This window comes from Centruroides sculpturatus, unplaced genomic scaffold, assembly GCF_000671375.1.
Source record: "Centruroides sculpturatus isolate CEXI.00-Female unplaced genomic scaffold, Cexi_2.0 scaffold988, whole genome shotgun sequence".
NCBI lineage: Eukaryota > Metazoa > Arthropoda > Arachnida > Scorpiones > Buthidae > Centruroides > Centruroides sculpturatus.
In genome coordinates, this window is record NW_019385206.1 from 237,502 (window position 1) to 262,414 (window position 24,913).

A 24,913-nucleotide genomic window follows, 5' to 3' on the forward strand; every position below is an offset into this window, starting at 1 on the left:
AACTTCAGATAAAAATACAGGCATACCCCTCAGAACGTTTTACCGGTAAAATAGGTTTTGGATTCCAATACCAAAACTTCATTTAACATATAAGTCTCTTTTTTGAGAGTGTTAAACACAAGATCGTATTATTAATCAGTCACGTGGCTTCTTTTCCATTTTTATTTAATTGATACGGTATTTCTACACGTTTCGGGCGTTTGGCCCCCCTCACGGTTTTGGCTGCTTTATAGCTACTCTACATGATTATATAAATTTTGAGTGTTGCAAACTGTCAGAAACCTGATAGTGCTAAGTCCAAGTTCAACCAAAAAGTGAAACAAGCTATACAGTCGACCCCCCCTATAACGTGCGTTTCTATAACGACAATTCCTATAACGTAGCGAAAAAATTTTAGCAACATTCGTATAAAGTACCTCCTATAACGTCGTTTCGCGACAAGATTGATAGAATCTGGACCAATAGTGGATGAGCAGCCGAACTACTTTCCTCCGACCCTGCGCCACGCTACGGAGCGGCTAAATTGAGTTTGCTATCATCTGTACAGTATTATATATAAATTATATATAAATTAGGTACTGTACATATAATTATATATTAATTATATATAAATTAGGTACTGTATATATAATTATATATTAACACAGCACTAATTTTATACATTTCTTGTGAAAGAAACACTTCTTATTCAACGGCCATTAAAATTATTTATATTAATGATGTCTCCAAAGGTCAAGTTATTTTTCTGCGAAAAATTCGTTATTAGAAATCGCGGCCGCCGTTTCGTGCGCTGTTCCGCGACGAAAACAAGCTTGAGCAACGGCGTAGTCGAACGGTGCACACTCGGTAAGTAATCCTACAATTTTTTGTTTATAGCATAGTTTATACGGATTATTCCCAAAAAATTATACGTGTTTTGGAAATGTTGAGTGGAATTAGTCTAGAATCGGTTAATTTTATAGAAGAAAACCTTATAAACAGCCTTAGTCCGTAAAGTTCACACCTATCGGGCTGCGATTGGCTCATGTATTTAATTATTCCTACAACGTAAATTTCGATTAACGTGGAACGTATCTAAGCGTTATAGGGGGTCTACTGTACTAAAGAATTTTGTACGAAAAAAAACAACCAAAAAATTTATGAAAGGCAAGTTTGTAAATGTACTAACAATAGTATCTGAATGAACTCAGCAACGTACATTCATCGTCACTGATAGGAGAAAGGAATATAATTAACAGTAAAATTTCATTTTGTTAATTGTTAATACCCACAGTTTTGTGTATATTTGATATATCGCTTTACCATTTTAACTAGATGTACCGGAATTTTACAATGTCCGTGTAAACACCTCATTCTTCGGATTTGTGATGGGCAAATGATACATGATGATGGGTAATGATACGTGTAAGTTACTTATATGTATTTTATATAGTTTGGGCAATTTACTTGTAAAATATAATATTTAAATGCTGTATACATTATTTCTTGTTTTAGTTGACATTTAGTCTGCATTGTCAGCGTATTGGTGAGGCAGGAACGTACAAAAAACTGTTACTGATCGAAGGTTTTCTCCACCGCGGGGCGCATGCTGTTTATAGTGCCATATGTTTAGGAGATTGAGTTTCAAATTGTCAATTATATAAATTATTGTATATACAAAACAACTGTTTTGTTAACAACCATATTAATTATATAGTACAGTTTATAGAGTAATGATTAGTAATCACTGTTTTAAGCATTTTACATGCCTAAATAATAATTTGTTATTTATAAAAAAGACATTGCCGGTTACAATTTTGCAAACATTTTCCATTTTTAGGTTGACGTTGTAAGGCATTATCTGATTCGTTGGAAATTATGGGAAATAGACTATCGAGTAACGTTTTCTCACAGAATGTATGCATTAAACGAGTTATTTACGTTTCCTGTGGGAATGACTGTATGTGAAATCGTCATATAATATATCTGTAATTTAATGTCCGTTAAGTATACATATATAAAACTATTCAAATCGTGCTTAAAAATATTATTGCATTATATACAGTGCATTGTAACTATAATTCGTATTTCTATAAACAAATACAAACTTTGAAAGGAATTCTTTTCGTAACTGGATAAATACCACCGATCATGATACTCAACGTCACTTTCCCAAATCTCTTCATGAAATTTAAGATCTACAATTAAAAGTAAACAATCAAAAATTAACTAATTAATCAAATTATATATAATCATTTAAAACGGTTCATTAATAGATGAAAATACAGACTTTTAACTTTTCTTCCGGATGTAAATTGCTGACAGCAAATTGTCGGACATCTTGAAAGCCATTTTGCATCTGAAAAATGTAATAGGATATTGAAAATATTATTCAAACACTTACATTATCGTCATTTCCAGTCATGAAAGAAATTTATAGAAAAAAAATTCTTTACCGAGAAAGCAAAACTGCACAACAAACAAGCTCCAATAATACAAGTGAAGGTGAAGAAGACAGCTACTGTCAGAAATCCTAATCTAATTGCATCACTTACATGTATAAAAAATAATGCATAATAAGAAAAACTGGTTGCACAAATAAAACCAAAATAGATGACAAAACTAGGGTAACTAAATTTAGTATTAAGTTGATTGACGAAATTCCACAATTCTTCGTGACGAATCATCAAATTTCTCAGATTAGAATAGAAATTTCTCTCGCTTCTTCTCACAAGAGAAAAATCTTGTATCAATTGTTTGAATTCCATTTCGGTAATCACTAATAAAACCCCTACTAACAGTATAGCGTAACCCATCGCGCCAAATGCGAAACAAGCAGAAAATCCACTTTCGACTGAACAAATCAGAGCTTCTCCCCGAAACTTTTCACTTTTTTCTAACGCTGGGTACATAAAAAATACATTGAAAATCTGAAAGCAAAACACGGCTGAAATAATACCAAAAGAAAAGAGCAGACAAATGATATTAATGAAGATATTCGCTCGGTTTATCTTCTCCGTAAGATCCTCGTTTCTTAATTTTATTATTAGAGTGACTTTTCTGTTTTTGAAGAAACTGAATGTAAAAGCAAAGCAGCATTGCAAGCACGCGAGTGTTACCTTCATCAGAAGAGTGTTGTTTTTAATTAAATCGTACCATCCAATACAAATTGCATTTTTATTCCAACCCGGAATAGTCTGCAACCATAAGAGAACCGCTTTATTCCAGTATATCAACTCCAAAAATCGTATATATTTCTTCATATATTTTCTTTTAATTAAAGGTGAAAACTGGTTATTTCGGCAGTTGCATGGTTCGAAAGGGTCCACACCAAAGATCATCGCATTTACCCAGCACGGTCTTAAGAAGCAATGCATACAGATTTCGTTAATTGCGAACGAATACATCATTGATTTGCTTTACGAATTTTAAGTACAACGAGAATAAGTAAAATCTATGTCTATCCTTAACACGAGAAATTCTGTTCTGCTCTGATTACTATGCAATCTGTATTAGCGTCATTAAAAGGAATTTAAGCAATTTAAATTGCTGTTTGCATTCAGGAAATTTTTTACTTGTTAATGTGAGGAATTTCTTGAGTGCAAACACACCTTAATTACGTCCTTTACTTTATCGAAAGTTTAAAATAGCATCATAAGTAATGATGATCTTTAAAGATGATCCATAGACTCGATAGAAATATACATAATTCGTCTTATAATTCATATTAACTATATTTATCAGAGCTGAGTTATTATTTTATTATAAATATATTACACGTGATACAAATTTAAATGTATGAAGTACATTTATAAAATATTTTTAACGTTATGAATATGCTTTACTAATGGAAAAATGAATAATAACTATACAAAGTATGGAAGATAAAATTTCAAAATTTTTTCAGCCGGGCATTATCGATATTTATAATTTCGAAGTCATTATAAAATGAATATTTTTATTGATTACTTATCATTAATTTGTATAAGAATTTATTAATGGTTATAAATAGTTAGTTATTAATTTTAATGAAGGAAATTCAGGAAAATCTTTGTGTATATTAGAAGTATCTTGATCATTTTAAATGTCATGTGAAGTATCACTTAAAAACTGATTGCATTTTCTTTGACTTTTTACACGCTCTTGAAGCTTTCATATACTTCAAAGTCTCTATTTAATTATAGTTAAAACGATTTATTTTTTAGAAAGAAAATTATTCAATTATAGGGCATCAGCCAGCTGAGAATCTATCGTTAATGGAAATGAGTTGCTGAAGGATGTTGGTAGAATGTCTAATTTCACCTGATTGGATATAGGTAAACATTTGTGAGACGAGCAGGGGTTCAGGAGTTAATCGATTCGAAATAACAATCATTTTTATTGAATCTGAATCTGAAACCAAAGCAGCATTGTAAGCACGCGAGTTTTACTTTCAACAGAAGAGTATTGTTCTGAAAATAAATCGTACCATCCAATGCAAATTGCATTTTTTTTTTTTATCTAACCCGGAATAATCTGCCACCACATTATAAATACTTCGATCGAATAAATGTATTTGTTTATAAAAATTGTAGAAGAATTTTATGAACAAACTAGCTGTTACCCGCGACTTCGACCGCGGAGGTTTTGCAAGCAGACCCCATTTATATTCAGTTTTTCAACAACCATAGTAATTGTTATATAACACCTACAGCCGAGAATGATGAGAATTGCTGAGAATCAAACGAACTATTTTCAATTTGATCAATTTTCTGGAACGTTTACGATCATTCTATAATCGAACCAATACGCAATAACAAATTCGAATTTAAAAAGTTTCGAACATTTGGTTAAAAAGTCGAAATATATAAAAATATTTATAACAATGTCTGAAATGTTAATAATTTAATACATTTAACGAAGACTAAAAGTAACAAAAAATCGCATCTAAAATAGTACAGCAGAAGCCGTTCTTCCGGTTAAGACTTAATGCTCTCCCTCTCCCCCGCTGGGGAATTTTGAAAAAACCCGTTCCAAGTGTGCATTTCCTTGGCATACCCAACTAAAACACAGTTAAAAACAAAAAATCGCATCTAAAATAGTACATTAGAAGCCGTTCTTCCGGTTAAGACTTAATGCTCTCCCTCTCCCCCGCTGGGGAATTTCGAAAAAACCCGTTCCAAGTGTGCATTTCCTTGGCATACCCAACTAAAACACAGTTAAAAACAAAAAATCGCATCTAAAATAGTACATTAGAAGCCGTTCTTCCGGTTAAGGCTTAATGCTCTCCCTTCCGCTGGGTAATTTCGAAAAATCCCTTCTTAGTGAGCGTTTTCATGACGTATTCTGTGTACCAAATTTCATTTCTTTAGGTTCAGCGGTTTGCTGTGGACAATGATGAATCAGTAAGTGAGTCAGCCAGGACACTTCACTTTGTATAAATCTTTATTTCCGAAGACGGCCTCGGCTCCGCAAAGCACCACCGAAGTTAGGTATTGTATGGTTGGAAATGATCCACGCCATAGATCAGACATGGGCAAATGCGGCTTTTTTTTGAGTTACATGCGGCTCTAGCTGAAAGTGTTAATTTCTGCTTTTTAATATTATTTTCACAATTTTATTTCCACAATTTTGTGAAAATATGTTTATTAAAAAATTAAATATTTGTTAAGTAAAATATGTTTTTTCTTAGACGGCGAATTTTGTTATAACTTCAATTCCTTAGCTTTACTTCGTTACTTATATAATATCCCGTATGCTGTCTGTGAGCATAAATTACGTAGAACAGCCAGATCCATTAGTGTGATGAATTTCATGAGTGTACACAGCAATTTAGTACATCTATTATTCATCAGAAGTTCATACTTACGTAATATTTTACGATGCTCTTTAACGCAAATCAATAAAGTCTAATAGGACGTTTATTATCATATTATAAACTTCTTAAACTGGTCTTTCAAACATTGAAAAAAAGGCTTTGTCTTTTTGAGCCACCGATGGGTGTTTAGTAGTTAAATGTGGTAAAAAGTTTACTGGGCATCATCGAATTATTACCCAAAGTTTCTCCACAAACAAGACATTTTAGGATTGGGCATGATTCGTCTCCGAGATATATAAAGCTCTCATCATATTTTCGATTAACTATTTCTGCCATGTGGGCACTAAGAAGGCCTCTTTTTGCAAGCCCATTATGGGTTCGGTCAGGCCCACAATGGGACTGCCGGGTGGTGAGGGAAGAGACCCATCATATCCGAACGGGCCACCCCCCGAAAAATTTCTGGGGAGTTTTCGACCCGTTCGGATTCGAGCCCGGGTTCCCCAAAGCGGTTGGCTGCCACCTTGACCGCTCAGCCATCTGGTCGCCTCAATGATGACTAAGCGGGGTGCAGCGTTACAATATTACATTGACACGCGCATGCATGTGGCGCAAGAGTGGGCTGTCCCTCTCCTCGCGCAACGAAGCGCTTCGCTCGCATAACTCTCAGCTATGTGTAGGTGCATTATCTTCACAAAACGACATTTCTCCGAGGCACACCAACTATTGACCACAGTACACCAGTGTGCCGCGGCACACACTTTGCGAAACACTGTATTAGAAGTATCATTTAAAAACTGGGTGCACCTTTATTGACTTTTTACACGCTCATGAAGCTTTCATATACTTCAAAGTCTCTATTTAATTATGGTTAAAACGGTTTATTTTTAGAAACAAAATTATTCAATTATAGGCATTCAGACAGCTCCAGTATCTATCGTTAATAAAAGCGAGTTACTACAGAATGTTTTCATTCACCCGAACTGGATATAAGTAAACATTATATTAAGATTTATTACTTATAACCATCAAAAACATTTATTATTATGAGTTAACTTCTCACAATACTCTGCCATTTTCAAATGTTACACAATATTCTGGAAATTGTTATTACCATTTGGCATCCATAACTGCAAGAGCTATGGAATACCTGATAAATTAAAAGTTGTTACAAAATATTTGTTTGAATAGACATTGTATAATATTTAAGTACATTCACAAATTACATTTTACATATATTTTTATGTAATTAAGCATATAAGTCCTGTGATTTTTCTTGTGGTTGTTACAAAACATATTTTCGTCATTTACTCTAATAAATTAATATATTTATACAAGTTACATCGTATTTTATGTGTATTTAAATAAGGTAGTGTATATTGTGATTGTCTCTACCGGATCATCTCTTTTTTCATGCAAATTATGAAGTACCCAATAAGTTCTTACAATTAAATTTGATATTTGAACAGTGTTATTTATTCTCTGTATTACTTGAAAATAGTTTCAATAAATTTAACAATAAAGGAAAGGCAAAGCCACCGATAAGTAAAAGTGGTATATTTTCTCCATTTTTAAGGAACATATATTTGGCATTTACAACTGCAAGAAGAACCGTGGAATACCACTCTTTATAGTTATAGTAATCAGCAGATCCTTGTTTTAGGTGTTGCATCAATTGATCAAAAGTACTGTGAAAAACCCCAGTACTCATATAAATAGTTAATTTTTGATTCAACTTTCTTCCTTGTATTCGGAAATTGAATACATGTTGACATTAAATATTTCGTCGCGCCATTTCAATGCTTTCCCCTTCGAAAGGCGACATTTTTCTCTATTTATAAATATACTTTGCTTTAATTTAATTTAATCCAGCTTAAGTATTGAACTGGCTTAAAAATTACAGTGTGAAAGGGGTATTAGGAGCAGGAGGTCTCGATTAACTATATAAGAACTGCCGGTGCAAGTTTTTTCAATTCGAAAATCCCTCGATAGATGACCAGCACGACTCTTCTGTTAAATTAACTCGTCAATGGGATTAATAAAAACCTAATATAATTGTAAATAACATAAAAGGTAATGACAACGAGCAATTATATATTGTGGTATCGTCACAATGCCGGCTGCAATTTTTAATAATATTTTTAATTTATTTCATTAAAATTATATGCTCTCCAATTCAAATTAGCAGTGGCTTGCCCCTGTACGTCATACTTTTCCTTTAACAGAAGAGTCGTGCTGGTCATCTATCGAGGGATTTTCGAATTGAAAAAACTTGCACCGGCAGTTCTTATATAGTTAATCGAGACCTCCTGCTCCTAATACCCCTTTCACACTGTAATTTTTAAAAACTCTGTCGTTAAGGCCACTTTTCACAATTTTTTTTCAATTTTTTAAATGTTTTTTAGGTCCACAAATTTTTGCAAAACTTTTGTCCGCGCGAAAAAATTTTATCGCGATTTTAATTAGCCTTTAATAAGGCTCGATTAAGGCTTAATTGTTTTTTAATGGGATTTTTTAAAATCAAATTTAATTCATCGTTCTAAAGTTCTAGCGCGCGGATTTTCCTTCAGTAAAGTTATTTAAAACTACTTTCTGATGTCAAAAACGACCTCCAATAGTTTTTTTAATTTTTTTAATTAATAGATTTTATTATATATAAATTTAATTAATTAGGGGAATCGGAAATCGCAATTAAAATTTTAATTTTTTAAAAATATTTAAAAATATAAGGCCAGCTAGTATTCACCCTACATTAAACCCTTGTCCTCCCCAGACGACTATGAGAATACCCAGGAAAATCCGACTCCAGCTGTTCTCAAGGTCATCCAGCTGTGTAAACAATGACTCATCAGTGTCAAATTTCACAGAAAGACCAGACAAAAGACAATAAAATTTGAAGGTTTTTCTTCAAAATTAACGCATATTTTTCGTTTTTTTCAGTTTTAAGTATTTTTTTATGTTTAATTATAATTAATTAAAAATTGATCGGGAATGAAGGGGTTAAATTACATATTTAATTAAGAAATTGTGTTTCTGACATTAATTTCAGATGCTTTTAAAAATATAAGACGGTTATTTCTGAATTTATGATGAAACCTTTTAAAATGACAATGTTATAAAGTAATTTCTAACATTAAATAATCACGAACGTCTTGATATGTAATTACATAAAAGTATATTTAATTTGTAATGTCAAACAGATGTTTTATATTGTTTGTAAATTCTGTCTGTTAATCTGTAATTCCTTTTAATTCTTCACCGAAAATTCTTCATGTGAATTAAAAAAGGTGTGTGATAAATTCAATAACATTTTTCTTAATATTTATTATAGTGTGATATTTATATTATAGATACATAAGCCTGGTTATTTTCTGATTTGAGATCAAATTGGCCCATCATTGGCCAAGCGGTTCCGTTTCCTGAACACTGGGAATTTTTTCGTGGGTTGGCGCCTCGCTACGACGGATCTGGAGTTTTCCGGGTTTTCTCCACGTCTGTAACGCCTGAATATGCTTTTAAAAGACCTCCCAAAAGGCATTATTTCCCCCGTAATGACCATCGTTAAACGCATAAAACTACTATTACATGACGATTACGAGACACTTTACCACGGGGCGACAGAGCCTAGAAGCTCATGCCCAACTAGCAGATACAAGAGAAGATTCTTTCCGAAATATTTCCGAATTCTTTCGAAATCAATTCTTGTGAAACATTTTGTAAAAATTTCAATTAACTTTATTCAAATTTCAAACTATTGATACATAAAAGGAATGTTTAAGGTGCGAATTTTTGCGACTCAATGCAATTTTGTTGTATTAATGCAGACCCTTTCTTCTTTCGATATTCCTTTAAGTTTCATAAATGCCGAAAAGAAAGAATGTAAATTACTCGCAACCTGAAAAAAAGCATTTGCATGACATATAATTATGTTATAATAAATGTTACAAATACAACTAGGTGAGATTTGAAAGTACTTATTTTTGTCGATTCCTCAAAGAAACAATTTCGAATTTACATAAAATTTATATAAATTATATAAACTTAAGATAAAAATACAGGCATATCCCTCAGAACGTTTTACCGGTAAAATAGGTTTTGGTTTACAATACCAAAACTTCATTTAACATACAAGTATCTTTTTGTTGAATTTTTCCGTCCGATAGCTGGATTATTATTAAGTGTATTATTATTATTATGTACCAACAAAATTATCTGAATGAACTTAGCAACGTACATTCATCGTCTCTGATAGGACAAAAAAATATACTTAACAGTAAGACTTCATTTTGTTAATACCCATAGCTTTGTGTATATTTTACATATCGCTTTACCATTTTAACTAGATGTACCGGAATTTTACAATGTCCGTGTAAACACCTCATTCTTCGGATTTGTGATGGGCAAATGATACATGATGATGGGTAATGATACGTGTAAGTTACTTATATGTATTTTATATAGTTTGGGCAATTTACTTGTAAAATATAATATTTAAATGCTGTATACATTATTTCTTGTTTTAGTTGACATTTAGTCTGCATTGTCAGCGTATTGGTGAGGCAGGAACGTACAAAAAACTGTTACTGATCGAAGGTTTTCTCCACCGCGGGGCGCATGCTGTTTATAGTGCCATATGTTTAGGAGATTGAGTTTCAAATTGTCAATTATATAAATTATTGTATATACAAAACAACTGTTTTGTTAACAACCATATTAATTATATAGTACAGTTTATAGAGTAATGATTAGTAATCACTGTTTTAAGCATTTTACATGCCTAAATAATAATTTGTTATTTATAAAAAAGACATTGCCGGTTACAATTTTGCAAACATTTTCCATTTTTAGGTTGACGTTGTAAGGCATTATCTGATTCGTTGGAAATTATGGGAAATAGACTATCGAGTAACGTTTTCTCACAGAATGTATGCATTAAACGAGTTATTTACGTTTCCTGTGGGAATGACTGTATGTGAAATCGTCATATAATATATCTGTAATTTAATGTCCGTTAAGTATACATATATAAAACTATTCAAATCGTGCTTAAAAATATTATTGCATTATATACAGTGCATTGTAACTATAATTCGTATTTCTATAAACAAATACAAACTTTGAAAGGAATTCTTTTCGTAACTGGATAAATACCACCGATCATGATACCCAACGTCACTTTCCCAAATCTCTTCATGAAATTTAAGATCTACAAATAAAAGTAAGCAATCAAAAATTAACTAATTAATCAAATTACGTATAATCATTTAAAATGGTTCATTGATAGACGTAAACACAGACTTTTAACTTTTTTTCCGGATGTAAATTGCTGACAGCAAATTGTCGAACATCTTGAAAGCCATTTTGCATCTGAAAAATGTAATAGAATATTGGAAATATTATTCAAACATTTACATTATCGTAATTTTTTCTCATGAAAAAAAATTTATAGAAATAAATTCTTTACCGAGAAAGCAAAACTGCACAACAAACAAGCTGCAATAATACAAGTGAAGGTGAAGAACACAGCTAGTGTCATAAATCCTAATCTAATTGCATCATTTACATCTATAAAAAACAATGCATAATAAGAAAAACTGGTTGCACATATAAAACCGAGATAGATAACAAAATTAGGATAAATAAATTTAGTATTAAGTTGATTGACGAAATTCCACAATTCTTCGTGACGAAGCATCAAATTTCTCAGATTGAAATAGAAATTTCTCTCGCTTCTTCTCACAAGAGAAAAATCTTGTATCAATTGGTTGAATTCCATTTCGGTAATAACTAATAATACTCCTACTAACAGTATAGCGTAACCCATAGCGCCAAATCCGAAAGAAGCAGAAAATCCACTTTCGACTGCACAAATCAGAGCTTCTCCGTAAAACTTTTCATTTTTTTCTAACGCTGGATAGATAAATGCTACATTGTAAATCTGAAAGCAAAACACGGCGAAAATAATACCAAAAGAAAAGAGCAGACAAATGATATTAATGAAGATATTCGCTCTGTTTATCTTCTCCACAAGATCCTCGTTTCTTAATGTCTTTATTAGAGTGATTTTTCTGTTTTTGAAGAAACTGAATGTAAAAGCAAAGCAGCATTGTAAGCACGCCAGTGTTACCTTCATCAGAAGAGTATTATTTTTAATTAAATCGTACCATCCAATGCAAATTGCATTTTTATTCCAACCCGGAATAATCTGCCAGTAGAGTAAAACTGTATTACTCCAGTGAATCAACTCGAGAAATTCAATATATTTCTTTATATATTTTCTTTTAATAAATGCTAAAAACTGGTTATTTCGGCAGTTGCATGGCTCGAAAGGATCCACACCATAGATCATCCCATTTACCCAGCACGGTCTTAAGAAACAATACATACAGATTTCGTTAATTCCAAACGAATTCATCATTGATTCGCTTTACGAATTTTAAGTACAACTTGAATAAGTAAAATCTATGTCTATCCTTAACACGAGAAATTCTGTTCTGCTCTGATTACTATGCAATCTGTATTAGCGTCATTAAAAGGAATTTAAGCAATTTAAATTGCTGTTTGCATTCAGGAAATTTTTTACTTGTTAATGTGAGGAATTTCTTTAGTGCAAACGCAATTTAATTACGTCCATTACTTTATCGAAAGTTTAAATAACATCATTTGCGTAACGATGATCTTTAAAGATAATCCATAGATTTGATAGAAATATATATAATTTGTCTTATAATTCATATTAACTATATTTATCAGAGCTGAATTATTATTTTATTATAAATATATTACACGTGATACAAATTTAAATATATGTAGTACATTTATAAAATATTTTTAACGTTATGAATACGCTTTACTAATGGAAAAAAGAATGATAACTATGCAAAGTATGGAAGATAAAATTTTAAAATATTTTGTGCCGGGCATTATCGATATTTATAATTTCGAAGTCATTATAAAATGAATATTTTTATCGATTACTTATCATTAATTTGTATAAGAATTCGTTAATGGTTATAAATGTTTAGTTATTAATTTTTTTGAAGGAAATTCAGGACATTCTTTGTGTATATTAGAAGTACCTAGATAATTTTAAATGTTATATTAAGTATCACTTAAAAACTGAATGCACCTTTATTGACTTTTTACACGCTCTTGAATCTTTCATATACTGTACTTCAAAGTCTCTATTAAATTATAGTTAAAATGGTTTATTTTTAGAAACAAAATTATTCAATTATTGNTATGCAGCAGGTAATCTCCGAAACTACTCATCCGATTTCAAAAATTCTTTCACCAATATTTAGAATGGAAGTTCAGGGTGGACATAGGCTGTATATTATTCCATTAAACATGGGAGATGAACAGTTCTTTACGGTAAGCCTTACGGGGAAGGCTTATGGTAAAGTACTCTGCTTCTATTTATACTATTTTAGATGCGGTTTTTTGCGTTTTCGATTGCGTGTTAATAGAGTACGTCAACAAAATGTACACTAAGGAGGAATTTTTCGATATTTCCTCCGCGGGGGAGAGAGACAGGATTAAGTTGTTTCAAAATATTTGTTTGGATAAACATTGTAAAATGTTTAAGTACACTCACAAATTACATTTTATATATATTTTTGTATCAATTAATGTTTTCATACAAGCTACATCGTTTTTTATGTGTATTTAAATAAAATAGTGTATATTATTAAATAATTGTGCTTGTCTCTTTTAGAGAACAATAAAAATAGTATAACTTTCGCTGTACTAATTGAAGAAGTACCACTTGATGTTGAAATAAGGGTGACAAGGTCATCAAAGACGAAGATACGGCCATTGAATCAGCGAATAAATGAATCACTGACTGATAACGATCGGCGAGGAAGGTCTGCAATTACATTAAGAGAGTGTACAATTCGAAAAAGAATTATTATTTATAATGAAGAAAACGCGTAATTAATCGATTTGAAATAACAATCATTTTTATTGTACATGGCCATTTATTTTCCTTAATTTAATTATTAATATGCATTCAAATTAATGAAAAAATTGTTTAAGATAAAAATTTGTATTATAGCAGAGTATTCTTATAAACCTAAACTTGAGTAAAACTTCTCTCTATAGCATTTTTGATTAAAAGTTCTTTGTCATTGTTTCTTTCTATCATACAATTTCTCTTTAATGTGCTATCAGTCTGATCTCTTTAATTAAAGCAGGATTTTATCTACCGGATCATCTCTTTTTTCATGCAAATTATGAAGTACCCAACAAGTTCTTACAATTAAATATGATATTTGAATAGTGTTATTTATTCTCTGTATTACTTGAACATGGTTTCAGTAAATTTAACAATAAAAGAAAGGCAAAGCCACCGATAAGTAAAAGTGGTATATTTTCTTTATTTTTAGTTTATGGAACATATATTGGACATTTAAACTGCAAAAAGAACTGTGGAATGCCACTCTTTATAGTTATAGTAATCAGTAGATTCTTTTTTTAGGTGTTGCATCAATCGATCCGAAGTACTGTGAAAAACCCAAATACTCATATAAATAGTTAATTTTTAATTCAACTTTCTTCCTTGTATTCGGAAATTGAATACATGTTGACATTAAATATTTCGTCGCGCCATTTCAATGCTTTCCCCTTCGAAAGGCGACATTTTTCTGTATTTATAAATATACTTTCTTTTAGTTTAATTTAATCCAGCTTAAGTATTGAACTGGCTTAAAAATTACAGTGTGAAAGGGGTATTAGGAGCAGGAGGTCTCGATTAACTATATAAGAACTGCCGGTGCAAGTTATTTCAATTCAAAAATCTCCCCGATAGATGACCGGAACGACTCTTTTGTTATAGGAAAAGTATGACGTGCAGGGGCAAGCCATTACTAATTTGTGGTGGAGAGCATATATTTTAAACGAAATAAATTAAAAATGCGATTAAAAATTGCAGCCAGCATTGTGACGATATGACAATAAATAACCTTATTTATATTACATAATACTTGCTGCTTTCTGCTTTAAGATTGAATTATTTCAGAATGATTTCTTTTGTAAAACATTTTAAAGAATTACAATTAACTTTATTCAAATTTTAAACAATTGGTACATAAATGCAATGCTTAAGGTGCGAATTTTTGCTACTCAATGAAATTCTGTTGTATTAATGCAGACCCTTTCTTCTTTCGATATTCCTTTAAGTTTCATAAATGCCGAAAAGAAAGAATGTAAATTACTTGCAACCTGGAAAAAAGCATTTGTATGGAATATAATTATGTTACATGTTATAATAAATATCAGAAATACAGCTAGGTGAGGTTTGAAATTAGTTATTTTTGTCGAGATATCAAAGAAACGATTTTAAATTTATATAAATTATATTAACTTTAGATAAAAATACAGGCATATTCCACAGATCGTCTTCCCAATAAAATGTCTTATGGTTTTTAGTACCAAAACATCATTTAACATAGAAATGTCTCGATTCAACGTTTCTCGCTCTGTGAGAACGTTGAATTAATTTATATTTTCGCCAACACAATGTTTTAAGAGAACAATTCTGGGGCGAGTCTGAAATTGTATTGCAAATGCAATTGGCAAGGTGAGAGAGTCATGAAAAATACAGCAACTAATTTCAACAAGATGGTGTCGTAATTCTTGACATTTAGTAGAAACTTCACAAATTAACTGTACTCAATGAAATTCTATGAAAATCTGCTGAAGTGCCAAACACATTGATAAGCGTGTCTTTTAATTCTTTCTGGTTATTATTGTAAATTTTACTTCGTATTTTTTTCTAACAAATTTCTATATTGCTGCATGAGAATTGGTAGGATTGTTTTGAAATACGATATTGTCTCCATAAAGGTATCCCTCGTGTCGCCTTGCCTCCATGGAGATATCCTCCGTGTCGCATAGATACTCCTCCATGCAGATACTTCCATGGAGGAGTATCTATGGAATATTAGCCAGTATTCGGGCGTTATAAACTCCGAAAACTCCGAAAAGCATTATCTGTTTCCTTGAAAATTATGGTAAATAGACTCACGAGTAACGTTTTCTCACAATATCTGGAATAAACGTCTCATTTACGCTACCTGTGGGGATGCCTGTATGTGAAATTGACATAAAATATATGTGTAATTTAATGTCCATTAATTATAAATATATAAAACTATTCAAATCGTGCTTAAAAATATTTTGCATTGTAAACATTTTTCGTATTTCCATAAACAAATACAAACTTTGAAAGGAATTCTTTTCGTAACTGGATAAATACCACCGATCATGAAACACATCGACACTTTCCCAAACCTTTTCATGAAATTTAAGATCTACAAATAGAAGTAAACAATAAAGAATTTACTAATTAATGAAATTATATGTTAATTTTTAAAATGGTCTATTAATAGACGAAAATACAGACTTTTAACTTTTCTTCCGGATGTAAATTGCTGACAGCAAATTGTCGAACATCTTGAAAGCCATTTTGCATCTGAAAATGTAATAAAATATTGATAATAATATTCAAACATTTACATTATCGTCATTTTCGCTCATGAAAGAAATTTATAGAAAAAATTCTTTACCGAAAAAGCAAAACTGCACAACAAACAAGCTCCAATAATACAAGTGAAAGTGGAGAAGACAACTATTGCCAGAAATTCTAATCTAATTGCATCATTTACATCTATAAAGAACAATGCATAATAAGAAAAACTGGTTCCACATATTAGACCGAGATAGATAACCACAGAAGGATAACTAAATTTAGTATTAAGTTGACTGACGAAATTCCACAATTCTTCGTGACGAATCATCAAATTTCTCAGATTGAAATAGAAATTTCTCTCGCCTCTTCTCACAAGAGAAAAATCTTGTATTAACTGTTTGAATTCCATTTCGGTAAGAACTAATACTACTCCTACTAACACTATAGCGTAACCCACGGCGCCAAATTTGAAAGCAGCACAAAATCCACTTTCGACTGAACAGATCAAAGCTTCTCCTCGAAACTTTTCATTTTTTTCTAACTGTGAATAGACAAATGCGACATTGTAAATTTGAAAGCAAAACACGGCGAAAATAATTCCAAAAGAAAAGAGCAGACAAATAATATTGATGAAGATATTCGCTCGGTCTATCTGCTCCACAAGATCCTCGTTTCTTAATGTTTTTATTAGAGTGACTTTTCTGTTTTTGAAGAAACTGAATGTAAAAGCAAAGCAGCATTGTAAGCACGCGAGTGTTACCTTCGACAGAAGATTATTGTTTTTAATTAAATCGAACCATCCAATGCAAAGTGCATTTTTATTCCAACCCGGAATAATTTGCCACCACATTAGGAATGCATCATTCCAGTAAATCAATTCCAAAAATCGAATATATTTCTTCATATATTTTCTTTCAATTAAAGGTAAAAACTGGTTATTTCGGCAGTTGCATGGTTCGAAAGGATCCACACCATAGATCATTGCATTTACCCAGCACGGTCTTAAGAAGCAATGCATACAGATTTCGTTAATTGCGAACGAATTCATCATTGATTCGCTATACGAAGTTTATGTACAACTAGAATAAGTAAAACCTATGTCTATCCTTAACACCTGAAATTCTGTTCTGCTCTGATTATTATGCAATCTGTATCAGCGTCATTAAATCAAGTACAATTAAATTGCTGTTTGCACTCAGGAAATTCCTCACTTTAATAAGCAAGGAATTTCTTGAGTGCAAACACAATTTAATTACGTCCATTACTTTATGGAAAGTTTAAAATTGCATCATAAATAATGATGATCTTTAAAGATGATCGATAGACTCGATAGAAATATATATAATTCCTCTTATAATTCATATTAACTATATTTATCAAAGATGAATTATTATTTTATTATAAATATATTACACGTATTACAAATTTAAATGTATGTAGTACATTTATAAAATATTTTTAACGTTATGAATACGCTTTACTAATGGAAAAATGAATGATAACTATGCAAAGTATGAAAGATAAAATTCCAAATTATTTTGTGCCGCTGCATTATCGATATTTATAATTTCGAAGTCATTTAAAAATGAATATTTATATTGATTACTTATCATTAATTTGTATAAGAATTCGTTAATGGTTATAAATAGTTAGTTATTAATTTTAATGAAGGAAATTCAGGAAATTCTTTGTGTATATTAGAAGTTTCTAGATAATTTTAAATGTCATGTGAAGTATCACTTAAAAACTGAATGCTCATTGACTTTTTACACGTTTTCATATACTTCAAAGTCTATATTTAATTATAGTTAAAACCGTTTATTTTTTAGAAAGAAAATTATTCAATTATATGGCATCAGCCAGCTGAGAATCTATCGTTAATGGAAGTGAGTTGGTGAAGGATGTTGGATCTTTTGTAAAACATTTTAAAGAATTACAATTAATTTTATTCAAATTTTAAACAATTGATACATAAATGCAATGCTTAAGGTGCGAATTTTTGCTACTCAATGAAATTCTGTTGTATTAATGCAGACCCTTTCTTCTTTCGATATTCCTTTAAGTTTCATAAATGCCGAAAAGAAAGAATGTAAATTACTTGCAACCTGGAAAAAAGCATTTGTATAGAATATAATTATGTTACATGTTATAATAAATATCAGAAATACAGCTAGGTGAGGTTTGAAATTAGTTATTTTTGTCGAGATATCAAAGAAACGATTTTAAATTTATATAAATTATATTAACTTTAGATAAAAATACAGGCATATTCCACAGATCGTCTTCCCAATAAAATGTCTTATGGTTTTTAGTACCAAAACATCATTTAACATAGAAATGTCTCGATTCAACGTTTCTCGCTCTGTGAGAACGTTGAATTAATTTATATTTTCGCCAACACAATGTTTTAAGAGAACAATTCTGGGGCGAGTCTGAAATTGTATTGCAAATGCAATTGGCAAGGTGAGAGAGTCATGAAAAATACAGCAACTAATTTCAACAAGATGGTGTCGTAATTCTTGACATTTAGTAGAAACTTCACAAATTAACTGTACTCAATGAAATTCTATGAAAATCTGCTGAAGTGCCAAACACATTGATAAGCGTGTCTTTTAATTCTTTCTGGTTATTATTGTAAATTTTACTTCGTATTTTTTTCTAACAAATTTCTATATTGCTGCATGAGAATTGGTAGGATTGTTTTGAAATACGATATTGTCTCCATAAAGGTATCCCTCGTGTCGCCTTGCCTCCATGGAGATATCCTCCGTGTCGCATAGATACTCCTCCATGCAGATACTTCCATGGAGGAGTATCTATGGAATATTAGCCAGTATTCGGGCGTTATAAACTCCGAAAACTCCGAAAAGCATTATCTGTTTCCTTGAAAATTATGGTAAATAGACTCACGAGTAACGTTTTCTCACAATATCTGGAATAAACGTCTCATTTACGCTACCTGTGGGGATGCCTGTATGTGAAATTGACATAAAATATATGTGTAATTTAATGTCCATTAATTATAAATATATAAAACTATTCAAATCGTGCTTAAAAATATTTTGCATTGTAAATATATTTCTTATTACTATAAACAAATACAAACTTTGAAAGGAATTCTTTTCGTAACTGGATAAATACCACCGATCATGAAACACAACGACACTTTCCCAAATCTCTTCATGAAATTTAAGATCTACAAATAAAAGTAAACAATGAAATATTTACTAATTATTCAAGTTATGTGTAAACACTTAAAATAGACGAAAATACAGACTTTTAACTTTTTTTCCAGATGTAAATTGCTGACAGCAAATTGTCGGACATCTTGAAAGCCATTTTGCATCTGAGAGATAAAATATTATTTTAAAAATATTATTCAAACATTCACATCAACGTTATTTCCTCTTATGAAAGAGATTATCAGAAACAAATTCTTTACCGAGAAAGCAAAACTGCACAACAAACAAGCTCCAAAAATACAAGTGAAGGTGAAGAAGACAACTATTGCCAGAAATCCTAATCTAATTGCATCATTTACATCTATAAATGAGTATGAATAATAAGAGAAACTAGTTGAACATATAAGACCGAGATAAATAACTACACTAGGATAACTAAATTTAGTATTAAGTTGATTGACGAAATTCCACAATTCTTCGTGACGAATCATCAAATTTCTCAGATTGAAATAGAAATTTCTCTCGCTTCTTCTCACAAGAGAAAAATCTTGTATCAATTGGTTGAATTCCATTTCGGTAAGAACTAATAAAACCCCTACTAACAGTATAGCGTAACCCATAGCGCCAAATCCGAAACAAGCAGAAAATCCAATTTCCACTGAACAGATCAAAGCTTCTCCCCAAAACTTTTCGTTTTTTTCTAACTCTGGGTAGATAAAAAATACATTGAAAATCTGAAAGCAAAACACGGCGAAAATAATACCAAAAGAAAAGAGCAGACAAATGATATTGATGAAGATATTCGCTTGGTTTATATTCTCCACAAGATCCTCGTTTCTTAATATTTTTATTAGAGTGACTTTTCTGTTTTTGAAGAAACTGAATGTAAAAGCAAAGCAGCATTGTAAGCACGCGAGTGTTACTTTCAACAGAAGAGTATTGCTTTTAATTAAATCGAACCATCCAATGCAAATTGCATTTTTATTCCAACCCGGAATAATCTGCCACCACATTAGAAATGCTTCATTCCAGTAAATCAACTCCAAAAATAGAATATATTTCTTTATAAATTTTCTTTTAATTAAAGGTGAAAACTGGTTATTTCGGCATTTGCACGGTTCGAATGGATCCACACCATAGATCATCGCATTTACCCAGCACGGTCTTAAGAAGCAATGCATACAGATTTCGTTAATTGCGAACGAATTCATGATTTTTTTAAAATTTTCTCAATTCGACTGGAATAAATAAAATACGTTTCTCTTTTCAACACGGCGAATTTTGCTATATCTTTAACCCGCTAGCTTTACTTCGTTACTTATGTAATATCCCGTATACAGTCTGTGAGCATAAGTTACGTAGAAAATCCAGATCCATTAGTGTGATGAATTTCTTGAGTTTACACAGCAATTTAATACATCTATTATTCATTGATAGTTCATACTTACGTAATATTTTACGATGCTCTTTAACGCAAATCAATAAAGTCTTATAGGAGGTACAGCTGTTATCAGAATAGATAATAAGCTCTATCAACTCAAATAAATTCATCCCACACATAAAGCATAGTAATTATCGGAAATTAATCATTATCGTATTATAAATGTCTTAAACATCATACAAATTAATATTCATAATACTTTTATAAAAGGCTTTCAATATTAAAAGTATACTATAGTAGTGGAAGATAGAACTTATAAGTTGAATATTTTAAAATAACGAATATTTATATTGAATTCTTATAATAATAATAATAATAATATAAATTCCTATTGTCCTCCCTCCGGCTGTCTTTCCTTAATCACGAGAACAGAGTTAGATAGATGAAAGGCAAGACCAGAGATGTAAAACCTTATCCCCCATTTACATAGTAATTTTTAATTTGGCTTTAACTTTTTACTATGGAATATAGAAATAATTGTGCTTGTCTCTTTTAGAGATCAATAAAAATAGTATAACTTTCCCTGTACTATTGATAATTGAAGAAGTATCACTTGATGTTGAAATGAGGGTGACAAGGTCATCAAAGAGGAAAACCGGCCATTGGAACAACGAATAAATGACTGAAATTCAACGAAATAATGCTGCTTGTGAGGACTTAAAAAGTAAATTAATAATGAACGTATCTAAGCAAAAACAATATGGCCGACAGACAGCGAGCAACGATGTATTGACGTCAATAAAGGATCAAATATGATTGGTTAAATCTTGTGAATTCCGCTACCAAGCGCCACGGTTATGCTTAAAAAGAAAAACTAAGAAAATATAAAGCAGCAACGGGTTGCTAAACTTTCCCGACAACGTTTAAAATGTTGGTGGCGCCATCTATTATCATATTTTACTTTAAAAACTTTATAATTTTTAACTATTATAAAATGGCCAAAAGTTTAATTTTCAGGGTAGGGATGAGTTTTATAAAAAAAAAAAGTACAAATGGTACTAACCAGTAAAATCGTTATTAAGTTAGACCTTACTGGAGATATACTCGACCTTATTATCTGCCCGTTTTCTCGACTTTTTACCACCACAATTTAATAATATCAATCCTTCTAATAAGCAAATCTCCCTGCAAAATTTCAGAAATTTTCGACAAAACCACAGGAGAAATTAAGCTTTAAATAGGGTGAACAAATATCCATACATACAGAAATTACCCTCGAATTGCATTGCATTTCTCGACGTTTCAGGTTCTCTCGAGTCCAAAAATGTAAAAATGTTCAAGGGTCATTTTTTCACCGATCGCCATACTTTCCCTCTGTTATATATAACAGCCGCAAAAGGAAAATGTAGTTATGAAAATGGAGAAAAAGTTTTAAATGTATTATAGATCTATTCATAATATTATTTCAGGCGTTTTTGTTTGGATATCAGTTACTTTCTTGCTAATGATTTTATTAATACATAAGACGAACTCTTTCAATACTTAGTGGCGCGTTGTAAATAAAAATAAATATGTGTTACACAGATATATATTAATTCTGTATAGTTTAATTAAATAAATAAACTTACAAATTATTAATACGCCCAGCGAATAAGATCATATCAGTCCTTCGATCACGAATAAAAAACAGGAACGGGCAATCGACAAAGAAAAGAGGTAAAACCTTATTTCTTACGTTTGTTCTGGCATAAAATGTTATACCAGTTGCAGCAGCAGCTTCGCTTCCTTCTTCGTTTACTTCAATCACAGCCTTATGCAGAATATTTGAAACGTGCAAATCCCTCTTACCGCTGATTCCAGAAAAATCTGCATCGCCATTAAAAGCATCTCGCATACCTAACGATTGAAAACTCTGTTTCAGTTCTCTAAAATCTTCCATTTTGAATTTCGGTAATTTAATATTTACTTTCCTCGGTGTCAGATTTGAGAATATGTCTTCTAGCTTATCCACATCAATTTCATTTACTAATTTCTTTAGTCCATCCATTGTATTTGGCAGCAAAATAACCATACCTATATCCTCCCCTTTGTAGGGTAATTCTAATGCCCGAAAGCCTTCGTCTTCAAAATCTGCGTAAGGAAACGTTTCCTTCATATTCATCATAGGAACAGCGGCACGTTCGATTCCGTAGTTCAGAAAGGTTTCGTTTTTAGTGGCATCGACGTCGAAAGTTTTCTTCCATATTCCCTTAAAGTAAATTGCATTCAAGAGGATCATTCTTGTCAAAGGGGGGAGGCTCTGGACCATGCTTGAGATTTTCCCGTTGGTTTTCTGACTAACCCAATTATTTATTTCTTCAACGGCCCGTCCGTTGTTACTAGCAAAGTCGACTTTTTTGAGAAGTGCCTTGTAATTGCGCTGCAATAACTCTCTGTATTCGGGTAATATTTTATAATTACTTTGAGAAACAATGGCATTGGCAATCTTCAGTTTATATTCGTCGGAACCGTTGTCTAACAGATTAATTAGAGAAGCAAAGTTTCGGTGAACGGTTTCTTCGTTGGCACCGATTTCGTTGTATCGAAGAACGTGACTCATTTGTTCTGCCGTTTTGCCTCTTGCAGCGCTATAAGCCATGGCTAGAGCCGTGTTGATGCTCACAGGTGAGAAGAAAGCATTTTTCTCAGCAGGAAACGTTTTCAGTAGAGAAAAACAGACTTTATTATTGGCTTTCGCCAGGTGTTGAAGACGTTCTTGAGAACCTACTTGGAGGAATAAGGCAAATATCGCTATTACAAGCGATGACCGTTTCCAGTACATTGCAATCTACAAATATGTTTTAAATTATAAATATATATAATTAATGATATACTTTTTAAAGATATTTTTTTAAATTATCTTATTTTAGGCTTTAAGTTACTAGAGACAAAGTCAAAGTAATTTATATTTCAAGCTAAAAAGATGTGAGTGACTATAATTAAAAGTAATCGACTGTAAATACAATTAACAGCTATTGACCTTATATAAAATCTTAATGTCTTGTTAAAGTTTTAATAGAGTAAATTACATGCTACTTTCCTATAATTATTTGCATTTACTACCACAAATTTATTTGTAAACAAGTTGTAATTACATGCATACCATTAAAAAAGTAGGTCGTCTAAGTTACTAGACTAGTTTAATGTAAACTGTATTGTAATTTCATAAAATTGTTAAATTAATTAAATAAAATAAGAATTGATTTACCTGTTTATATTCAAATCGTAGACAAATTCCTACTGAGAATCAATTTCCTATATAAAAATTTATATAGCAAATCATTACAAAAGGAAAAACCCATTGTTATTTTAATCATTCTAAAACCGGATCTGTTATGTCTGTGATATTACCTCAATATTTCTACCTGGAATCGAACAAATGAAGCAAGGTTGAATATTGAATTGAGGTTAATTATAAAATTGTCTGGGATATTACCTCATTGGTATGCTAGTAGAGCGTTACAGCAATCGGTATAAACACCTGCTTGGTATTCTTATATAATTGTAATAAGCAGAGAGGTTACTCTATCTTTCTGCCTATTGCAATTATATCCTAGATGGTGATGATGGTGTATAGCCTACCCCTTTGGGAGGCTGAGATCGAATAAGAGCGAGCAACAGACCAGAAATTCTTCATCAATATATAAGCCATCTTTCTTACCATACTCTCCATTGTTGGCCTGGTCGAACCCGCGATAAGTACGGGTAAAAAAAGAACTCACAAGAGAGAAAGAGATAAAAGTGGAGATAATTGAAACAACGTATTAAATTAAACACTGAATTTTTAAGAGTAATGTCAATTATTGCTATCCAATAATTAGTGCCCACAAATTCCATGGAGGGCCGGATGGTCGAGCCTATCGTTCCGGGGACGCGGAATCGAATTACGAGGGCCCTGTTTCCCTCATTACCCTGTCGCCCCATTGTAGGCCTAGACGAACCGACAATGGGCTTCGTAAAGAAAGACTCTCTTAGTGCCTACAAGGCGGAAAGTGTTAGTTAAAAAAATGCCTATCTCCGATCGAAATTTATATTTTACATATTATTTTGTAAAATTTTTAATA

General features: G+C 31.5%; 1 protein-coding gene and 1 long non-coding RNA gene across 2 annotated transcripts in view; both read right to left on the reverse strand.

Annotated features, from left to right (window-relative positions):
- The window catches only part of LOC111636107, a 51,694-nt gene extending 27,619 nt beyond the window's left edge, over positions 1 to 24,075 (reverse strand). Inside the window, exons 1-8 of the mRNA XM_023381283.1 lie at positions 24,058 to 24,075; positions 22,439 to 23,637; positions 19,554 to 19,593; positions 16,345 to 16,788; positions 16,182 to 16,250; positions 16,000 to 16,089; positions 11,238 to 11,711; positions 11,072 to 11,140 (exon numbers count right to left, since the gene is read on the reverse strand). Coding sequence (XP_023237051.1) covers positions 11,072 to 11,140; positions 11,238 to 11,711; positions 16,000 to 16,089; positions 16,182 to 16,250; positions 16,345 to 16,788; positions 19,554 to 19,593; positions 22,439 to 23,631 — 2,379 coding nt within the window. The 5' untranslated portion in view covers positions 23,632 to 23,637; positions 24,058 to 24,075. The remainder of the gene's footprint in view (positions 1 to 11,071; positions 11,141 to 11,237; positions 11,712 to 15,999; positions 16,090 to 16,181; positions 16,251 to 16,344; positions 16,789 to 19,553; positions 19,594 to 22,438; positions 23,638 to 24,057) is intronic.
- Positions 14,883 to 16,255, reverse strand: LOC111636113. Its single transcript, XR_002758483.1, has 3 exons — positions 16,182 to 16,255; positions 16,000 to 16,089; positions 14,883 to 14,998 (listed from the first exon to the last, which is right to left on the reverse strand). It is a non-coding gene; the product is annotated as an uncharacterized LOC111636113 (long non-coding RNA).
- Positions 24,076 to 24,913: the final 838 nt, after the last annotated feature.